This window comes from Melozone crissalis, unplaced genomic scaffold, assembly GCF_028551555.1.
Source record: "Melozone crissalis strain CALT ecotype California unplaced genomic scaffold, PUWL_Pcris_2 ptg000012l_1, whole genome shotgun sequence".
Lineage (NCBI taxonomy): Eukaryota > Metazoa > Chordata > Aves > Passeriformes > Passerellidae > Melozone > Melozone crissalis.
The window spans coordinates 1,418,154-1,434,257 of record NW_026535790.1 but is presented as its reverse complement, the minus strand read 5'-3'; the positions used below and the strand labels follow the sequence as shown (position 1 = coordinate 1,434,257).

The 16,104-nt window shown below is 52.9% G+C and overlaps 2 protein-coding genes across 4 annotated transcripts; one reads left to right on the top strand and one right to left on the bottom strand.

Annotated features, from left to right (window-relative positions):
* Window positions 1-91: 91 nt before the first annotated feature.
* On the bottom strand, window positions 92-6,226 carry EEF2KMT (eukaryotic elongation factor 2 lysine methyltransferase). Of its 3 annotated transcripts, XR_008482807.1 has the most exons (9): window positions 6,119-6,226; window positions 5,985-6,047; window positions 5,309-5,389; window positions 5,014-5,118; window positions 4,275-4,408; window positions 2,802-3,109; window positions 1,685-1,834; window positions 604-976; window positions 92-313 (listed from the first exon to the last, which is right to left on the bottom strand). XR_008482807.1 is itself a non-coding variant. In XM_054270865.1 (8 exons), exons 1-8 carry the CDS (start codon window positions 6,200-6,202, stop codon window positions 876-878), a joined length of 1,026 nt encoding a protein of 341 aa, XP_054126840.1. In that variant the 5' UTR covers window positions 6,203-6,226; the 3' UTR covers window positions 587-875. The 3 variants fall into 3 exon arrangements, 2 of the variants coding, with proteins under 2 accessions (XP_054126840.1, XP_054126842.1); XM_054270865.1 differs by lacking the exon at window positions 92-313 and having other exon boundaries at window positions 587-976; XM_054270867.1 differs by lacking the exons at window positions 92-313; window positions 1,685-1,834 and having other exon boundaries at window positions 587-976.
* Window positions 6,227-7,416: 1,190 nt separating this feature from the next.
* Window positions 7,417-10,349, top strand: NDUFB6 (NADH:ubiquinone oxidoreductase subunit B6). The gene is made up of 4 exons (XM_054270930.1): window positions 7,417-7,694; window positions 7,770-7,862; window positions 8,856-8,900; window positions 10,004-10,349. The coding sequence occupies exons 1-4, from the start codon at window positions 7,515-7,517 to the stop codon at window positions 10,070-10,072; spliced, it is 387 nt and encodes a 128-aa protein (XP_054126905.1). The 5' UTR covers window positions 7,417-7,514; the 3' UTR covers window positions 10,073-10,349.
* The last annotated feature ends 5,755 nt before the right edge of the window (window positions 10,350-16,104 follow it).

Below are 16,104 nucleotides of genomic sequence, written 5' to 3'. Positions count from 1 at the left end.
AGAATAAGAAGATTCTTCAGGTCTCAAGATAGGTATCATCAGTTTTCTCTCCATTGCTACAGAAGGAGGAGGTTGAAGTGTTTTCATTTCATTTTAAGTAGTTTTTAGTAGAGAAAAGGAAGCTAAAAGAGAAGAATGAGCATCACTTTGATGTTTGTGCTTCAGGACCAATGCTACCCAACAGGAGAGGGATGAATGATGATGGGAGGTTTCAGAGCAGGGAAGCTCAGTCCTTTCTGCAGGATACCTGGAACTCTGCTATGGAGAGAGATTCCTTTTTCATTGCCAGCCCTGCCTGGATTCCCAGCAGCCACTGTGAGAGAAAGGGACATCAACTCTGACTCCTCATCACTGCAGAGTGAAGATGCACCTGATTTACAGCAGAGTCATCCTGGGACACGGCCACAGGTACTGCTCACTGTTTATTGGGGGTTTTTAAGCCAACTCAAACTGCAAATATACACAGACATAAAATATACACAGACATAAAAAACCAGCTGCTTTTAAAACCAAAAGCCAGTGATTACTCTGAAACACTGCTTTGCTTCCTTCTCTGTGTGGGATCCTCACCCTGTGATCCTGCAGGTTGCCCCCAATACTTACAAATCACAACAGAGTTGGGAAAAATCTCTGCTTGAATTCTGCTGTCTTCTACAGAATCCAAGTGAAGTGTGATTGGGGCTTTTTGGTTCCTGTTGCTTGAGGTTCAGTCACTTCCCAGGGGCAGCTGCAGGCTTGGATCCATGCTGGGAATTGGAGGAAGGACTCCATGTGTCCAGCTGTATCCTCAGAACCTCCTTTCCACAATTCAGGATAATCTTGTTACAGGGCTGACAGGGCTCCTGTTGGTCTCTAAATTCCAGTTCTGTTTGCTGTTATACAAATAGCTGTAGAATAGTTACATCAGGCTGCACATCACAGAGAAAATTACAGCTGCTGTGGGCTGGAATCACCTGCCACCTGATCCCAGCTTTATCTGTGAAGAGAAACACTGAGAATCATATTCATGCCTGATAAAATGAAGAGCAAAAGTTGCATGACAAGTTCTGTAAGGAGAGATCTTTAGCATGCTGTGATTGTCAGGAAAATGCTTATGAGTGTTTTTGTAAAAATCCCATTAATGCCTCTGCTGTGTCACTTTGTGAATTAACCAGAATTTCCCAGAATATCCTGAGCTGAAGGAAGCCACAGGGATCATCAGGTCCAGGTGGTGAACACCAGCTGACACTGCAAAAGATAGGCTTTAGAAGTTTACATGAAGAAAAATCCCCAAATCTATTTTATTTAATCTCTAGTTGGGGTTTTTTTATCAAAAGAGAAAAGGTGAAAATAGAGTCAGGTCAAGGAACAAGTAAGATAAGATTAAGGGTTTAGGCTGCATCTCAGGTGTTATCACTGACAGTGCAGCACTGATGGCTCCCTCCTTTAAGCTTAAACCACTTTTTATTTCCTACTGGCACCAGATTACAAATCATCCCTCACAGATGTGAGCTGTGATAGCCAGGATGGACCCAAAGGTGAGTTCCAAGCTGATGAAATCCATGTGCAAAAGCCACTGCTCTTAAATCCAGCTCTAGGACAAGATCCTGCCCTTGGACAATGCTCCTGCTCCTCTACCACAGAACAAGGAATGGGGAAAGGCAGAAAGGCAGAACTATTGAGCTCTGGATGGAACAGCACCCACCCAGCTCAGCCTGGAACAGCTGATACGTGGCTGGATTTCGGATTGTGGAGGCAATGAACACCTCAGGAGCTTTCCTGTCTGCTCTGGAGGTGGAGAGTTTCTGTAGCATCCCAATGAGGGCTACAATTATCTCAGGATCATACACCACATCTAAAAGAAAAAAAAAAACAACATACAATATTTATTGAGAATTGAGCAAAAACCAGACTAACAACTGCAAAGCAGAAATAAAATCTTCACAGTGCAGGAGAATATTGATATTTTATGGGCTATGCCCTCATCACTAAAAATCAGCGCTCCTTTTTGTAAATGGATTGTCAGATATTTTATTTAAGCCCATCCTAAGGGAGGCAGCAGAACCACTGAGTGCTGGTGCTCTGTTCCCACTGCCCCTGGCAAAACAAACCTGCCTTGTTAGGAATGAGTGGTTTAGAGGCTGCTGCCAAGGCCTTGCAGATGTTTTCAGCTGGAGTTGTTCTCTGGAGAGCAGAAATGGTGGTGAGAGGTCAGGGAACACCAAGGGGAGCAGAGTGCTGATGCTCAGGGGGGGCTGTTCCCTACACAGAGGTGTGCAGGTGGGAAGGTTTCCTACACTGAGGTGTGCAGGTGGGAAGGTTTCCTACACAGAGGTGTGCAGGTTTCCTACACAGAGGCGTGTGCTCCACTGCAGTTATTGTGCTGCAGTAACAGCAAATAGAGAGATGTCAGTGCCCCTCAGCTCTTCCCTTCAGAGAGCTGCTGGGGCTGGTTTGGGCACTGAGCAGTGTCACTGCCATTAGGTACCATGCAGGGATTTCATTTAATCAATTCCCAATCACTGCATCCTGTGATAGCTGGGATACCAAAGTCATTTTTGCACCTGGATTCTCAGGTTTTTTCTTTGCAAAGCTCCAAATCAGGGTGTAAGTCCTACAGCTGAGGCATTCTGCTCTCACTGGGTATCACCACCATCATCCTACTGCCACTAGGTTTTCCATAATTGAATTTTTATAAATCTCCCTCTGATTTTATACACAGACAAGTCCAAATACAGTCTGTGGTTGGTTGTTGTTATTTGTTTCTCCTCAGGAGGCTGCTGGGGTGGCTGAGCCCTGCCCACCCCTGCTCCCTGTGGTACCTGCTGCAATCACAACATCAGCTCTGAGGGCCAGCAGCTGTTTCTCTGTCACTGAGCCCCAGTCCAGCTCAGCCACAATCACTCTGGGGGTTTGGCAGCTCTGTCCTTCCCCCTCCTGTCCCTGGGACTCTGTCTGGAGGCTCCAGGTCCCGTCCGGCTCCGGGCTGAGGCCGTTCAGCTGCAGGTTCTCCCCCAGCTGGCTGAGAACACGGGGGTGGCAGTCACTGAATATGAATGTCCTGGGCTGGCAGCTCTTGCAGATGGCAATTCCAGTGAAGCCAACCCCACTCCCCAATTCCAGGATTGTCCTGAGGGTAATGGAGTAAAAAGGACTATCAGGACTCTGCATTGAGTTAAAATCAAAACATTCTAAATATAATTAAAGGTAAAATCAGTTCCAGATAATTACAATAATTTTTGAGTGAACCATCCATAATCTAACCTTTGTCCTAAACAACTGGAGAGTTGGGAATAACTGAGGGTGGAATTGTCAGCATAAAATTAATTAGCTGAAATGCTGATTTCTGTAAGGCACAAAGCATTCCCACCACAGGGAGGAGAGACATTCCCACCTGGCTTTGGCCATCTGCAGCACAGTTGTTTCCTCCTGAGCTGGCTCTCCAGCTTTTAGTCAGTGGAGAGAAACAGACTGAGCAGCAAAGTTCCTTCCCCTGTGAGCTTAATTATTATTAAATTATCTTTCCTCAAAACTCCTTGCTCATCTTGACTAATTATAAATAAATTGGAAATTATGTGTTCAAAACTGCACACTAATCTAATGTAGATATTCCTTGGTGCATCCCATCATGAGGTGAAGATCATTAATGAAATTACTGAAAACTGAACAGCTGACCTCACAGAGAAGGTCAGACTGCACAGTGCAAGGGTTTGATCCCAAACCAGGTCCTAAACCAGGCCCTCTCCTGGGTTAAAGTTTGGCAGAACAGACAAGAGCAGCAATTACTCAGCAGCAAAAGGCTCTAATTTCAGTAATTTTGGGTGCATAGTCTGTTATTAAATATTTATGTTATTAAACTACAGTAGTGTAGCTCACAGTACCAAAGGGCTGGAGCCAGGCTGGGAGAGCTGGGGGTGCTCACCTGGAGAGGAGAAGCTCCAGGGACACCTCAGAGCCCCTGCCAGGGCCTGAAGGGGCTCCAGGAGAGCTGGAGAGGGACTGGGGACAAGGGATGGAGAGACAGGACACAGGGAATGGCTCCCACTGCCAGAGGGCAGGGCTGGATGGGATATTGGGAATTGGGAATTGTTCCCTGTGAGGGTGGGCAGGCCCTGGCACAGGGTGCCCAGAGCAGCTGTGGCTGCCCCTGGATCCCTGGCAGTGCCCAAGGCCAGGCTGGGCAGGGCTGGGAGCAGCCTGGGACAGTGGAGGTGTCCCTGCCCATGGAATATGTCCCTTCCCAGCCACAGCCCTGTGTGACCCTGCAGGATCAGAGCTCTGTGGTGCTGCCATACCTGCCCCTGAAGAGGCTGGGGTTCTGCAGGGCCCACTGGGCCAGGTGCAGGGCAGCCTCCCAGGTGAGGAGCCCCGTGGTGCCCCCGGAGATCAGCGCTGTGCTCTCGCAGAGGCTCACACAGTCCCCGGAGGGCTGCAAGACATGGGAGGCAAAGATGCATCAGCACAGGCCATGACTGAGAGCTTACAATCAACAGGAGCACCTGGGAAAAGGCAGGAAGCACTCCAGGCTTCAGGGTGTGTGGCATTCACATTCTCTGAAAAAATTCCTTCACCCAGGGTTTTTCTCCTGGGAAGCTGAAAGGCAGCAAGAGAGGCCTCAGAGAAAAGGAAAACAATTCTTATCTCATTTGTTTCTCCTGTGTTTTGCTCATGTGGAATGTGTTTGGAGATTGTTTACCCACAGGTGATTGTTCCATTGGTTTCTGCTGTGAGCCGTTTTCACTCTTTGGCCAATCAGGGCCAAGCTGTCAGGACTCTGCAAAGAGTCACGAGTTTTCATTATTATCTTTTTAGCATTCTGCAAGTATCCTTTCTGTATTCTTTAGTATAGTTTAGTATAGTATTCCTTAATATAATAAAGTACTAAACTAGCCTGAGAACACGGAGTCAGATTCATCATTCCTGCCTTTGTCAGGGCACCCTGCATTTACAATAAAGGTGGGTGTTTAGAAAGCCAATTATTCCTTGGTTTGGGTGAGTAAATGTGGTTTAGAACAGCGCAGAGTCAGTTTTTACCAGTAAGTAGTTTTTGTAACAGTGAGTAGATTCCTCTTCTTCTTTCAGAACATCTGCCAGTGCCTCGTAGAGTTCATCCAGGGGTTCAGCTGCTGTGGATTCCAGCTGTGGGGGAGGAGAACAGGGCAGCTCTGAGCATCACATTGTCATGAAAGAGAAAACAATGCACTCTAAGCTCCATTTTAGTACAGAGTACTTACACTGAATGTTGTGGTTGGTTATTATATGGGGTATTCTCAAGGAAAAAAAATTAAGAGAAAAACAAGTGGAAAATAAGCTGAAAAGCAAGAGGTACCTTTTTGATGAGCTCAGTCAGGAAGCACCTCCTGTACTTGGCTGAAGGGGGATATTTCACACACAGAGGGTGAAGAATTGTCTACAATGAGAAGAACCATGGAAACCAATTACCCAGGGCAGGGTTTAGGAAAGGCACTAAGGACCACAGCAGACCATTAACTGGGTCTGGGTGCCATGAAATGCTTTGGAATTTAGTCTGTACAAGAGATGCTAAGCCAGAAACTGAAATGGGATAATTTCTGACAGGTTTGTGAGTTTACAGAACTGTGGCCACAGAGTTCTTACTTTTTGTGTAAAACAAAAATATCACTTTTCAATACAGCAAAGAAGAAAACAGACTGAAAATATTTCAATTTATTCTCCTGCTTCTTTTGGTCTTCCTTCTTTCCGTTTCGGTTTGCTGCCTGATTTGTGATCCGCAGGGACAGTTTAGCACCCCCATCCCTGTATCCCGATCATCCCGGAGCCATTCACCACCACATCAGTGCTCTGGCACGCGGGTCTGTTTTGATCTAAGAACACCCAAATACCGGGCAAAGAAGGAAATCTGCGGTTCTGCAGGGCCTAAAGAAGCACTGCAACACCAGATCACCGATCTCCGTATTTCTGAGCAATTCCGGCGGATTTGGGACACCCTGGTGATGGCAAGGGGGTGACTCCGAGCCGCTCCTCACCTTGTGCAGAATATCCGCCAGCAGCGCGGAGTCCGGCGCAGTCCGCAGGCTTTGCTCGAGTTCCTAGAACAGGATAAATAGATAAATAAATAAATTAACAACGACGCGGTGCAGCCTCCCCCGCCCCTCCGTACCGGCCAGGGCAGCGAGCGGAGCGGCCGCGCCGCCAGGAAGCGGCGCTGGAAGCGCAGGGCCAGCCCCGGGCACGGCTCGGCCATGGCCCCGGAGCGCACACGGCCGGGCAGGCCCCGGGTCCCGGAGCAGGAGCCGCCCCGAGGGCGGAGCGGCGCTGCTGCACGGGCCCGGAGCACGGAACGGCCAGAGCGGGGATCGAACCCGCGACCCCCAGACACCGCGCCGCCACAGAGATGCCCGCGCCGCCAGGGGGCGCCACGGACCCGCTGCCCGAGCGGGAACGGAGAGAGCAGGAAACACCGGGATGGGGGAAATACACACCGGGATGGGGGGGAACACACACCGGGGTGGGGGAAATGAACACCAGGATGGGGGGAATCACACACCGGGATGGGGGAAATACACACCGGGATGGCGGAATCACACAGGGATGGAGGGGAACACACACCGGGGTGGGAGGAATGAACACCGGGATGGGGGGAATCACACACCGGGATGGGGGAAATACACACCGGGGTAGGGGAACACACACCGGGATGGGGGGAATTACACACAGGGATGGGGGAAGTGAACACCAGGATGGGGGGGAACTCACAATGGGATGGGGGAACCCACAGGGGGATCGGGGAAACACCGGAATCAGGGGAATATCGAGATCATGGAGCACTGGGATCGGGGAAACGTGGAATCACTGGATCAATGAATCACTGGGATCATAAGAACCATGGAAACGTTGTAATTATGGAATCGTGGAATCACTGGAAACGTGGAAACACACAATCACGGAATATTGGAATAATGGAATCAGGGGACCATGGTATGGTTTGGCTGGGAAGGGTCATTAGGGACCAGCCCATCCCAGCCCTGCCATGGCAGGGACACCTCCCACTATCCCAGGCTGCTCCAAGCCCTGCCCAGCCTGGCCTTGGGCACTGCCAGGGATCCAGGGGCAGCCACAGCTGCTCTGGGCACCCTGTGCCAGGGCCTGCCCACCCTCACAGGGAACAATTCCTCCTTCCCAATATCCCATCCAGCCCTGCCCTCTGGCAGTGGGAGCCATTCCCTGTGTCCTGTCCCTCCATGCTGTTACAAGTACACTTGCCCTGTCTGCTCCCTGCGGGCACGGGAAGCGGCCCCAGCGGAGTCCCCTGCGCTGTCCTTTCCCCAGACCCTCCCGGTTCCCGGGCTCCCCTCACGGCGGAGCCACCTCAGCACCACCTCGGCGGCCTCGCCTGGCGCGTCACCACTGCGCGCGCCATGACGTCACCGCCGCGCGCCGCCGCGAAGGACACGGCGCCCGAGCGGGGCCGATCGGGACCGGGGTGACCCAAGCGGGGCCGAACGGGACCGGAGCGAACCGGAGCGGAGCGAGCGGCCCGGGCGGGCTGAGGCGCCATGAGCGGCCCCACGCAGGATGAGAGGCTGCGGGTGCAGCAGCTCCGCGCCCTGCGGCGCCGCTGGCTGCGGGACCAGGAGCTGAGCCCGCGGGAGCCCGTGCTGCCGCCGCAGCGGCTCGGGCCCGTGGCCGCCTTCTGGGAGCGCTTCCTGCGGCCCGGGGAGCCCTGGCGGCACCAGGTGAGCGGCGGGACGCGGGCACCGCGCGGCCTCGCCCGGCCCGCTGGCCCCGCCTGACCGTCCCCGTGCCCGCAGGTGCACAACTTCTACCAGGGCGGCCGCTTCGTGTTTCTGCGGGTGCTGCTCCCCGCCTGGGCCATCACCTACTACGTGAAGTACCATCTGCTGGTGCGTGCGGGCCCGCCGGGGCAGGGAATGGCCGGGAAGGGCCGGGGGGATGGAGCGGGACTGGTCCCACAGCGGGTGGGGGACGGTGCTGCTCACACTCGGCTGCAGATGGAGGTTATTCCCCGTGGCCTGTTCACCGCTTGTGTTGCATGGTGGGGTAACATTTATATATAAATTTAGTGTGAGGCTTCATCCCAAAGAATCACTCTTGTGACACCCCAGCTGCAGAGCTGCCCCAGCCCTGAGGCCAACAGCAGCAGGACCTGGAGCTGCTGGAGAGAGTCCAGGGGAGCCCATGGAGACACCCCAAGGGCTGGAGCCCCTCTGGAGCCAGGCTGGGAGAGCTGGGGGTGCTCACCTGGAGAGGAGAAGCTCCAGGGACACCTCAGAGCCCCTGCCAGGGCCTGAAGGGGCTCCAGGAGAGCTGGAGAGGGACTGGGGACAAGGGATGGAGGGACAGGACACAGGGAATGGCTCCCACTGCCAGAGGGCAGGGCTGGATGGGATATTGGGAATGAGGAATTGTTCCCTGTGAGGGTGGGCAGGCCCTGGCACAGGGTGCCCAGAGCAGCTGTGGCTGCCCCTGGATCCCTGGCAGTGCCCAAGGCCAGATTGGGGCTTGGAGTAACTTGGGATAGTGGAAGGGTTAAGGCCCCTTCCGACCAAAGTCATTCCATGATTTATGGCAGTGCCCAGCTTCTCCTGTGATCTGAGCAGAAAAGCTGTGACTGAATTGTTCCTGTCCTGCAGGAGCAGCCCTGGAAATAACCAGGGCAGCAGTTGGTGTGGGGAGGGAAAGGGGCTCTGCTCTCCCTGGCAAGTGTGACTGCTGCAGCCTCAGGTATTACTCTAAGTAGTGGAAGGTTTAACAAGACCTGTGCTTAGCACAGTTTGTGTCCTGAAAAGGTCGTGGTGCCCATTTTGAACACTCTTTGTGCTTCCTCAAGTAACACTGTTCTCTTTGCCCTTCCCTGTGTTCTTCCCCTGTTCCAGAAATCGCCGCACAAGGTGGTTGTGGCCAACCCACGGATATTCCCAGTAAGTCTCTCATGGCCTGTCTTATCTTCTGTCACACACACAGGAAGGGGTTTCCAGGGAGCATCTGGGAAATGTCCAGTGACAGCTTTCCCAAGGGATGTGCTGGGTCCTGTGGGCAGCACAGCAACAGTGGGTTTGGGCACTTTAATCTTGTCTCAGTCCCTGTTTCAGTGTCACCTCTCTGTAGCACCTGGCTGATGCTGCCCCTCCTGGGTGGGAAATACAAACATTCCCTTTGGGAATGGGTGTTCACAGCCCCAGTGATTATTAACAACATGGAATCACACAGGAGTGGCTCTGCTTCTCCTTGTTAAGCCCTGAGAATGTTGGTTCTGGCTTGGTCCCACTTGTCCCTGAAGGTGCCCCACACTTGGGTGTCCCCAAAGAGCTGTGTCACCTCAGCTTAGGACAAGTTTCATGAAGCAGAGAGTGTCACAATGTTTGGTATTTTCTGTTTCCAGGCTGCTCTGAGCTGTTACTGATTGGTGTGACAAGTCAGAGGGCAAATATTCCTACAGAAAATCAGCTCTGCCCTTTCTGACTGCTGCCCATATTTGGCATAACACCTCCTAATCAGCTCTGTCTAAAATAAAATTATAAATTATTACATCCCACACAGCCACAAAACAATATGCTGAAGGTCAAGCTGTTGGCCTCTGTCTTCAGCCTCATTTTTCAGTTGAGTTAGGGCAGCTCAGCAGGCCAGGACTGTGCCTGGAGCTGGAACAGGTGGCACTGGGGCAGCAGGTTGATTTTTGAGGAATTCCATGGCTCCCCATGGGCTCTGGGCCACGGGTTTGGACTCACTGATCACTGCTGGAGGGAATTATGCAGTGCTATAAGTAATTTTTAAAACAAAGCAGGCTCAAAATGTGTGGCTGCTGTAGTGAAAACAAGGGGTAAAGCAAGCACAGGCTCCAGGAAATTTTGCTGTGATGTTATTCCAGCATTGTGGGGATGTTGGGGGAATGAGAATGTTCTGAGTGAGTTGTGGTGAGATTCTTGCCTGGAAGTGGGGACAGCTGCAGGTTCCCTGAGGGACTGGGCTGTGTGGGGGGAGTCTGGGTGCCATAGAGAATGCTCACCATGCTCTCTTCCCACAGGGAGACAGGATTTTAGAGACTGGAGAGATCATGCCACCCCTGAAAGATGAGCACCACAGGCACCACTGATGGCCAGGAGCTGATTTCCTCTGTGGGGGAACATGGCCAGAGCTGCACCTGCTGTGTCTGTTCCATAAAAGAGTGTTCATTGTGCATTGTCTCAGCTCCTCTGTCATTTACTGTCCCATTAATCTGTGTCATTCCAGGTGCTCCTCCTGTGGGAGTTCATTATTGCTGGATCCTGGGGATCTCCAAGGCCCTTGCCCAGCTCTCAGTGAGACCTGGCAGAAGGACAGTGTGGGCTTGGGGTGACAAGAGAGACACTCTGGATCTCAGGGATTTTGGAGCAGAGCTGAGCCCCTCACACACACTTGGTTCCCCTCTCCCACTCTACCAACTCCTGACAGACTTCCAGACATTCCACCTGTGTCATCCCACCTCTCTGCCTAGGGGGGGTGGCAGAAGAGGCCCTGCTGCCAAAACCCCTTTTTACCATTCTTCCCTCTGCCTTCAGCTCTTTCTGAAGAGTCTTCCAGCCCCCACATCCCTGGGGCACTTTGCACTGGGAGGACTGGTCTCTTAAAGAGCAGTGATCCCTGTGGATCCCTCCCAGCCTGACACATTCTATGATTTGAAGGCTTTAGTAGGTACTTTGGGGATAGAAGTGGTTAAACCACAATCCAAAGGGTAACCTGGGTGCCTGTGACACAATCCCCTCATGGAGCCATGAGAGAGCAGCCCAGCCCGTGTGTGTGAGGAGCAGGGGACAGGTCAGAGCCCCTGTACCCTGTTTGGGGACAGCCAGACCCCTCATAATGGAGTAGGGACTGGAACCATCAGGGCCGTGGCAAACACAGGGAAAACCCCAGCACTCAAAGGAGATGAGGGGGGCCATGGACCCCAGGCCCTGCCAAAGCCACATCCCTTTCTTTCCTTGTGCACACAGTGGCTCAGGGTGGGACAGCACTGAGGAATGAACTGGGGGGCAGCAGGATCCTGTGGGTCATCCCTGGGGAAGGTTGGGGGTCACTGGGGGGGTGGGAGAGTGAGCAGGGGCTGTAGGGGAGCGCTGGGAAAGCAGAGAGTCAGGGGGAGCCTGGGTGTTGAGGGGTGCTGGGGTTGGTAGAGGGGCTGCAGGGGGATGAGACCTGTCCTTCCCAGGGCCTTGGGGGTCCCTGTCACCACCCCTGCCCCAAGGTGTGCCCAAGGGCCACAGTGAGCCCACCTCCCTGACCAGTGACCAGGGGACACCTTCCCTCCCTGGGGTCCCCTGACACCCCCACCCCACTGAGGACAGCTGGGGTACCCCAAATCCCTGAGTCCCCGTGCACTTGTGCAATGCTTGTGAGGAACTGGGGACTGTGACATCTGGGGACACCACACACCTGGGGGGATAGATGCCTGATACTCCCAGAGCTCCCAGGTTCCCCCAAGAATGCCCTGATACTCCCAGGACTCTCCAGTTCCCCTAAGGAGATGCTGACAACTCTCCTCCTCTAGTGAGAATTCCCCCAGGACTGCAGGAATTCCTCATACCCCCAGAGTGCTATGAACACTCCCACAGCTCCAGCAACCCAAGAGACACCCCAATCCCCCATGTCCCTGTGATATGGGGCCCAGGGGGCCATTTTAGGCACAGACTCAGTCCCAGGGACAGGTGTGGGGCCCTGGGATCACCTGGGGGTTTTGGAACAGATAATCCTCCCTGAACAGAGGGGATGGATACCTTTCCCTCAAGCAGGGAGAGGTTTGAGTGTCATTACCACATAAAAAAAGACAACAGAGCACCTTGAACATGTCCTGGCCCAGCTGCAGCAGGACCATTCTCCATCCCCTGAGCTTTCCCTCTGCAGGTGACAGCACGTGGTGCTGGGCAAGCAGGAGGAACCACGAGCCTGGTGTGAGCCCAGGCACTGCTGACAGCTGCTGGAACTGTGCAAGGACCATGTGCCTCCACAAACACAGGCTGCATCTCCCCTGGGCCATCCCTGCCCCTCTCAAAGTCACCGAGTCCAATTTCCCTCACACCACAAATGTGGGAGATGCATTCTCTTGACAATGAAAGCAAAATCTGGGTTTGTACCACACTGTTCCCTCAGGTGCCCTCAGTGTTGCACGTACAGGTATTACACACAACACTAGATCTACAAAACTTTGAGATCCCTACCACTAAAAACATATCACTGGCCAGTGATAGATGCACTCATGGATAATCACAGTGTCATGGAGTGGTTTGGGTTGAAAGAACTTTAAATCTCATCTTGATTCACCCCCTGCCATGGGCAGGGACACCTTTCACAGTCCCAGGGTGCTCCAAGCCCTGCCCAGCCTGGTTTGGACATTTCCAGGGATCCAAGGGCAGCCACAGCTGCTCTGGGCACCCTGTGCCAGGGCCTGCACACCTTATACAATATATATACATTATATATTTAGTCAAGGGTTGCATTTCCTTGTTAAGATAGAAGATTAGAACCAAATTTAAAAATTATTAGCAGAACTACAAAACTTTTGTCAGCAAAACAGAACTACAAAAGTTTTGTCAACAACTTTTTCAGTTCATGTTCCTTTCTCCTCTTTAGATGTATAGAAAGGGTGAGGTGTAAGAGTGTGCCCCCTGTTGACAGAGTGACAAAACTATCCTTTGTCCCCTCAAAAAAGAAAGAAGCCCAGAAGTTTCTCTCCTCGATTAGCTGAAAAAAGCCACCTCATAGGCCCAGGGGACTTCACCTCAAACTTAAAGACATCTAATTAAACAGAAGCCAAAAAGTCCCATCTAAGCAATTAATTTTTTAAAAAAGGAAAACAAAGAAATGAATGGCTTTGTAAAGTGTTTTACCAGGAACAAGAACGTCTGACACCCAGCTCCCTTTTTCTGTTTGTTATTTTGCCTTTTATTAAACCTTTTTGTTTCCAACACTGCAACAAAAGCCATCCTACCAATTTTTATGCCTCCAAAGATAGCTGAGCTATCTTAGGTGTGTTAGAGACCTCCAAGAACTTATTAAACCTAACTCAAAGAAGCTGCTATAACACTTCCTTGCACCTGCCTTGCACCTTCCATTGCAACAGCTCAAGGAGGAGGATCTCCTCCCAAAACAATGATGGATCTAAGGCTTTCTGTCCTGCCCTCTGACAGCCACCAGGACCTGCAGCTGGGGGGTTGAGGGCAGGCACCAGGAAAAGCCACTTGCCAGTGTGAAGGTCACAGCACTGGTGAGAACTGAGGGAAAGCTCAGTCAAGCTTGGTGTCCTGGGAAATCCTGTGGGAGATCCTGGCATGTGGAACACGCAAACCCTTCCTCTCTCTCACCTGAGGTGCCTCAGGCAGGAGCTGCTGGTTCCAGCAGTGCCAGAACACAAGGGGAATTCTCCCTGTGCATCCTCCAGTCCTTGCCAGCCCTGGGTGTGTGCCCTGGCCTTGGCCAGCTGGGCCTGCTCCAGGCCACCTCCCATGCTCTGGGGTGTCCCATGGCACAGCAGCTCGGGATCAGGGCCAGGGGAGCTCACAGAGACATCCAGAGCTGTGTCTGGGCTGACACACATCGATCCATGGCTGCTTGGACCTCACTGTGCCAGTCCATGGTGTGGGGATGGTGCCTCAGGTTTAACTTTTCTGGTTTTCAGATTCTGCCCTGCTTTGGTGTGCATTTCTGAACTTTGTATTAGGGGATGGTGAACTCTCTGCACAGAGTAGGGAGACAAAACAATTTCTCCTCTAGCTGGGGATCAAGGACAAATGATCCAAATCTCAGGCCCAAGAGCACAAACAATGGAGAAAAATAAGCAGGATGGGACTGCACAACCTAAAGCTGTCATTGGATAATGAACTCCAATATGTAAATAGACTAGAACTTATAAAAGTGAGAGACCCCATGACCAGTGGTGCATTTTGTGACCATTTTGGTTCACCTTGGGTGCAGCCCTGGCTGGGCTCTCGTGCTGCCCAAGGTGGATCCATTGAGGCCTCCTAACAAATCCCTGCTTTATTCTGTAACTGTGTCCAGGCTCTGTTCTAGGTCAGCCTGCACAGGACATCAGGGAGAGCTGGCAGACACTCTCCTCTGTCAGATTTGGGTGGGGGAGAACCTTTACAGCCAGAGGAAAGCAAGGTTTGTATGGTCAGGAAAAGCTCAGGATGGTCCAGGCAGCTCCAGGAAAAGCCCTGGAATGGTTTTAGGAGGCATGGCAGGTGGAGAAGCTGGGCAACAACACTTGAAAATGATTGTTTCTGTGATGAGGTTTGCTCAGGGCAGAGCAGGAGGTGACATTGCTCTCACCTTTCATTCCCAGGAATGCAGTTCACTGCAATATTGATGCCTCTGCTGCACCAACTGAATGTTAGATCCACTTTATCATCCATGACAGGAACAGGAATTTGTCTGGAATAACTGGAAACATCTGTCTTTCTGCAGTGCTCACAGATGTGATGGGCACTGCCAGTTATGGGCCTCAGTTTATCCAGCTAAAATTAGGGAATGTGGATCCCAGTTCATTGAATTTCTGACAGGCTGGGAGAGCTGGGGGTGCTCACCTGGAGAGGAGAAGCTCCAGGGACACCTCAGAGCCCCTGCCAGGGCCTGAAGGGGCTCCAGGAGAGCTGGAGAGGGACTGGGGACAAGGGATGGAGGGACAGGACACAGGGAATGGCTCCCACTGCCAGAGGGCAGGGCTGGATGGGATATTGGGAATGAGGAATTGTTCCCTGTGAGGGTGGGCAGGCCCTGGCACAGGGTGCCCAGAGCAGCTGTGGCTGCCCCTGCATCCCTGGCAGTGCCCAAGGCCAGGCTGGGCAGGGCTGGGAGCAGCCTGGGACAGTGGGAGGTGTCCCTGCCCATGGCAGGAGGTGGGATGGGATGGGCTTTAAGGTCTCTTCCAACCCAAACCTTCCCACGATTGTAATTCCTAACTGAACACACTGAAAACATCCACTTTTTGAAACCCCTTTCTAACTGGGCCAAGTTTGCTTCACACATTTATTCTCCAAATAAAGATGGCCAGGCTGGTGACATAATTCCAGCCAGGAACTCCCTGTCATGCCAGGGCTGGGCTCTGTGCTGTGAGGATGTTGAAGCCCACAGGAGCTGCAGGGGCTCGTTGGACTTGATGATCCTGGTGGGTCCCTTCCAGCTTGGGATATTCCGTGATCCTGTGATTTTGGGGATACCTGCTCTGTGCTTTCCTCAGACACTGCTGGAGCACCAAGCCTTCAGTTTCCCCAGATCAGGAATCCCATCTGTGAGTGAGGGCAGCATGGGGCTGCTCCTCCCCTGGGCCACCCCAAAGAACAGCAGCTGAACTGTGTCTGCAAATAAATGTGTTGATATGACAAGCAGTCACATTTTACAGAGGGATGAAGGGAAGCCCAAGCTCTTCATCAGCTTTTGGTCCCTGCATTGTGCTACAGAAGGTTTCATGAACATTTGCCATTTCAGCACCCCACAGAGAAAGCCTGAGGTGCCCTTTGGGGAGGGTCCAACAGCCTGAAGAGAACATTCTCCTCCCTCTTTAGCAACTGTCATGTTTCACTCAGCAGGCAGTGATCACCCTCCAAGACTGGTGGCATAAATGATGCTGCTTTTGCTGGAACAACGACCACTGACTTCCATCAGGGTGTGCCGGACCAGCTGGGCTGGGTCCCATCTGGGGCCCTCTCTCAGTTTTCCCTCATGGCTCCGGGAGGGAGCGGCCCAGCACGGAGAGTCGAACTGCTCCCATCTCTCATCTCTGTGCAGTGGGAGGGTGTGAAGGCGCTTCTTAGCCCGGCGAGTCTGGCCTTGGTTTGGCTCGGGACGTGGGTCGGGACTGCGAGGCCGGGTGGGTGCAGGCCCCGGCCCGGCCCCGCTCCCGTCCCACGCCGAACCGCGGCTGCACATGGCCCGCAGCGCCGAGCACATCCCCGCGGCCCCACCTGCGCTTCATATACCGCCAGGTCATTAAAGCTGTAATTACGGGCGGCTCCTGCCAGGTTGGCTCAGCCGCGGGCTCTACTCCGCACAGGGAACGCCCCGATCCTCCATCCCCTCACGGCGGCGCCTTCAGGGGAGTGCCGGGGACGCTCAGGGGCGCACGGAGCCTCCGTGTGAGGGCTCAGGGCCACGCAG

Coding starts and splice junctions, on each gene's coding strand:
- EEF2KMT (XM_054270865.1), bottom strand. CDS start 6,202: ATGGCCGAGCCGTGCCCGGGGCTGGCCCTGCGCTTCCAGCGCCGCTTC. Junction 5,390..5,984: donor TGGCGGATATTCTGCACAAG/GTGAGGAGCGGC, acceptor TTCTCATTGTAG/ACAATTCTTCACCCTCTGTG. Junction 977..1,684: donor GCTGTTCCAGGCTGAGCTGG/GTGGGTGCTGTT, acceptor TTCTCTTCACAG/ATAAAGCTGGGATCAGGTGG.
- NDUFB6 (XM_054270930.1), top strand. CDS start 7,515: ATGAGCGGCCCCACGCAGGATGAGAGGCTGCGGGTGCAGCAGCTCCGC. Junction 7,863..8,855: donor ACGTGAAGTACCATCTGCTG/GTGCGTGCGGGC, acceptor CCCCTGTTCCAG/AAATCGCCGCACAAGGTGGT. Junction 8,901..10,003: donor CCAACCCACGGATATTCCCA/GTAAGTCTCTCA, acceptor CTCTTCCCACAG/GGAGACAGGATTTTAGAGAC.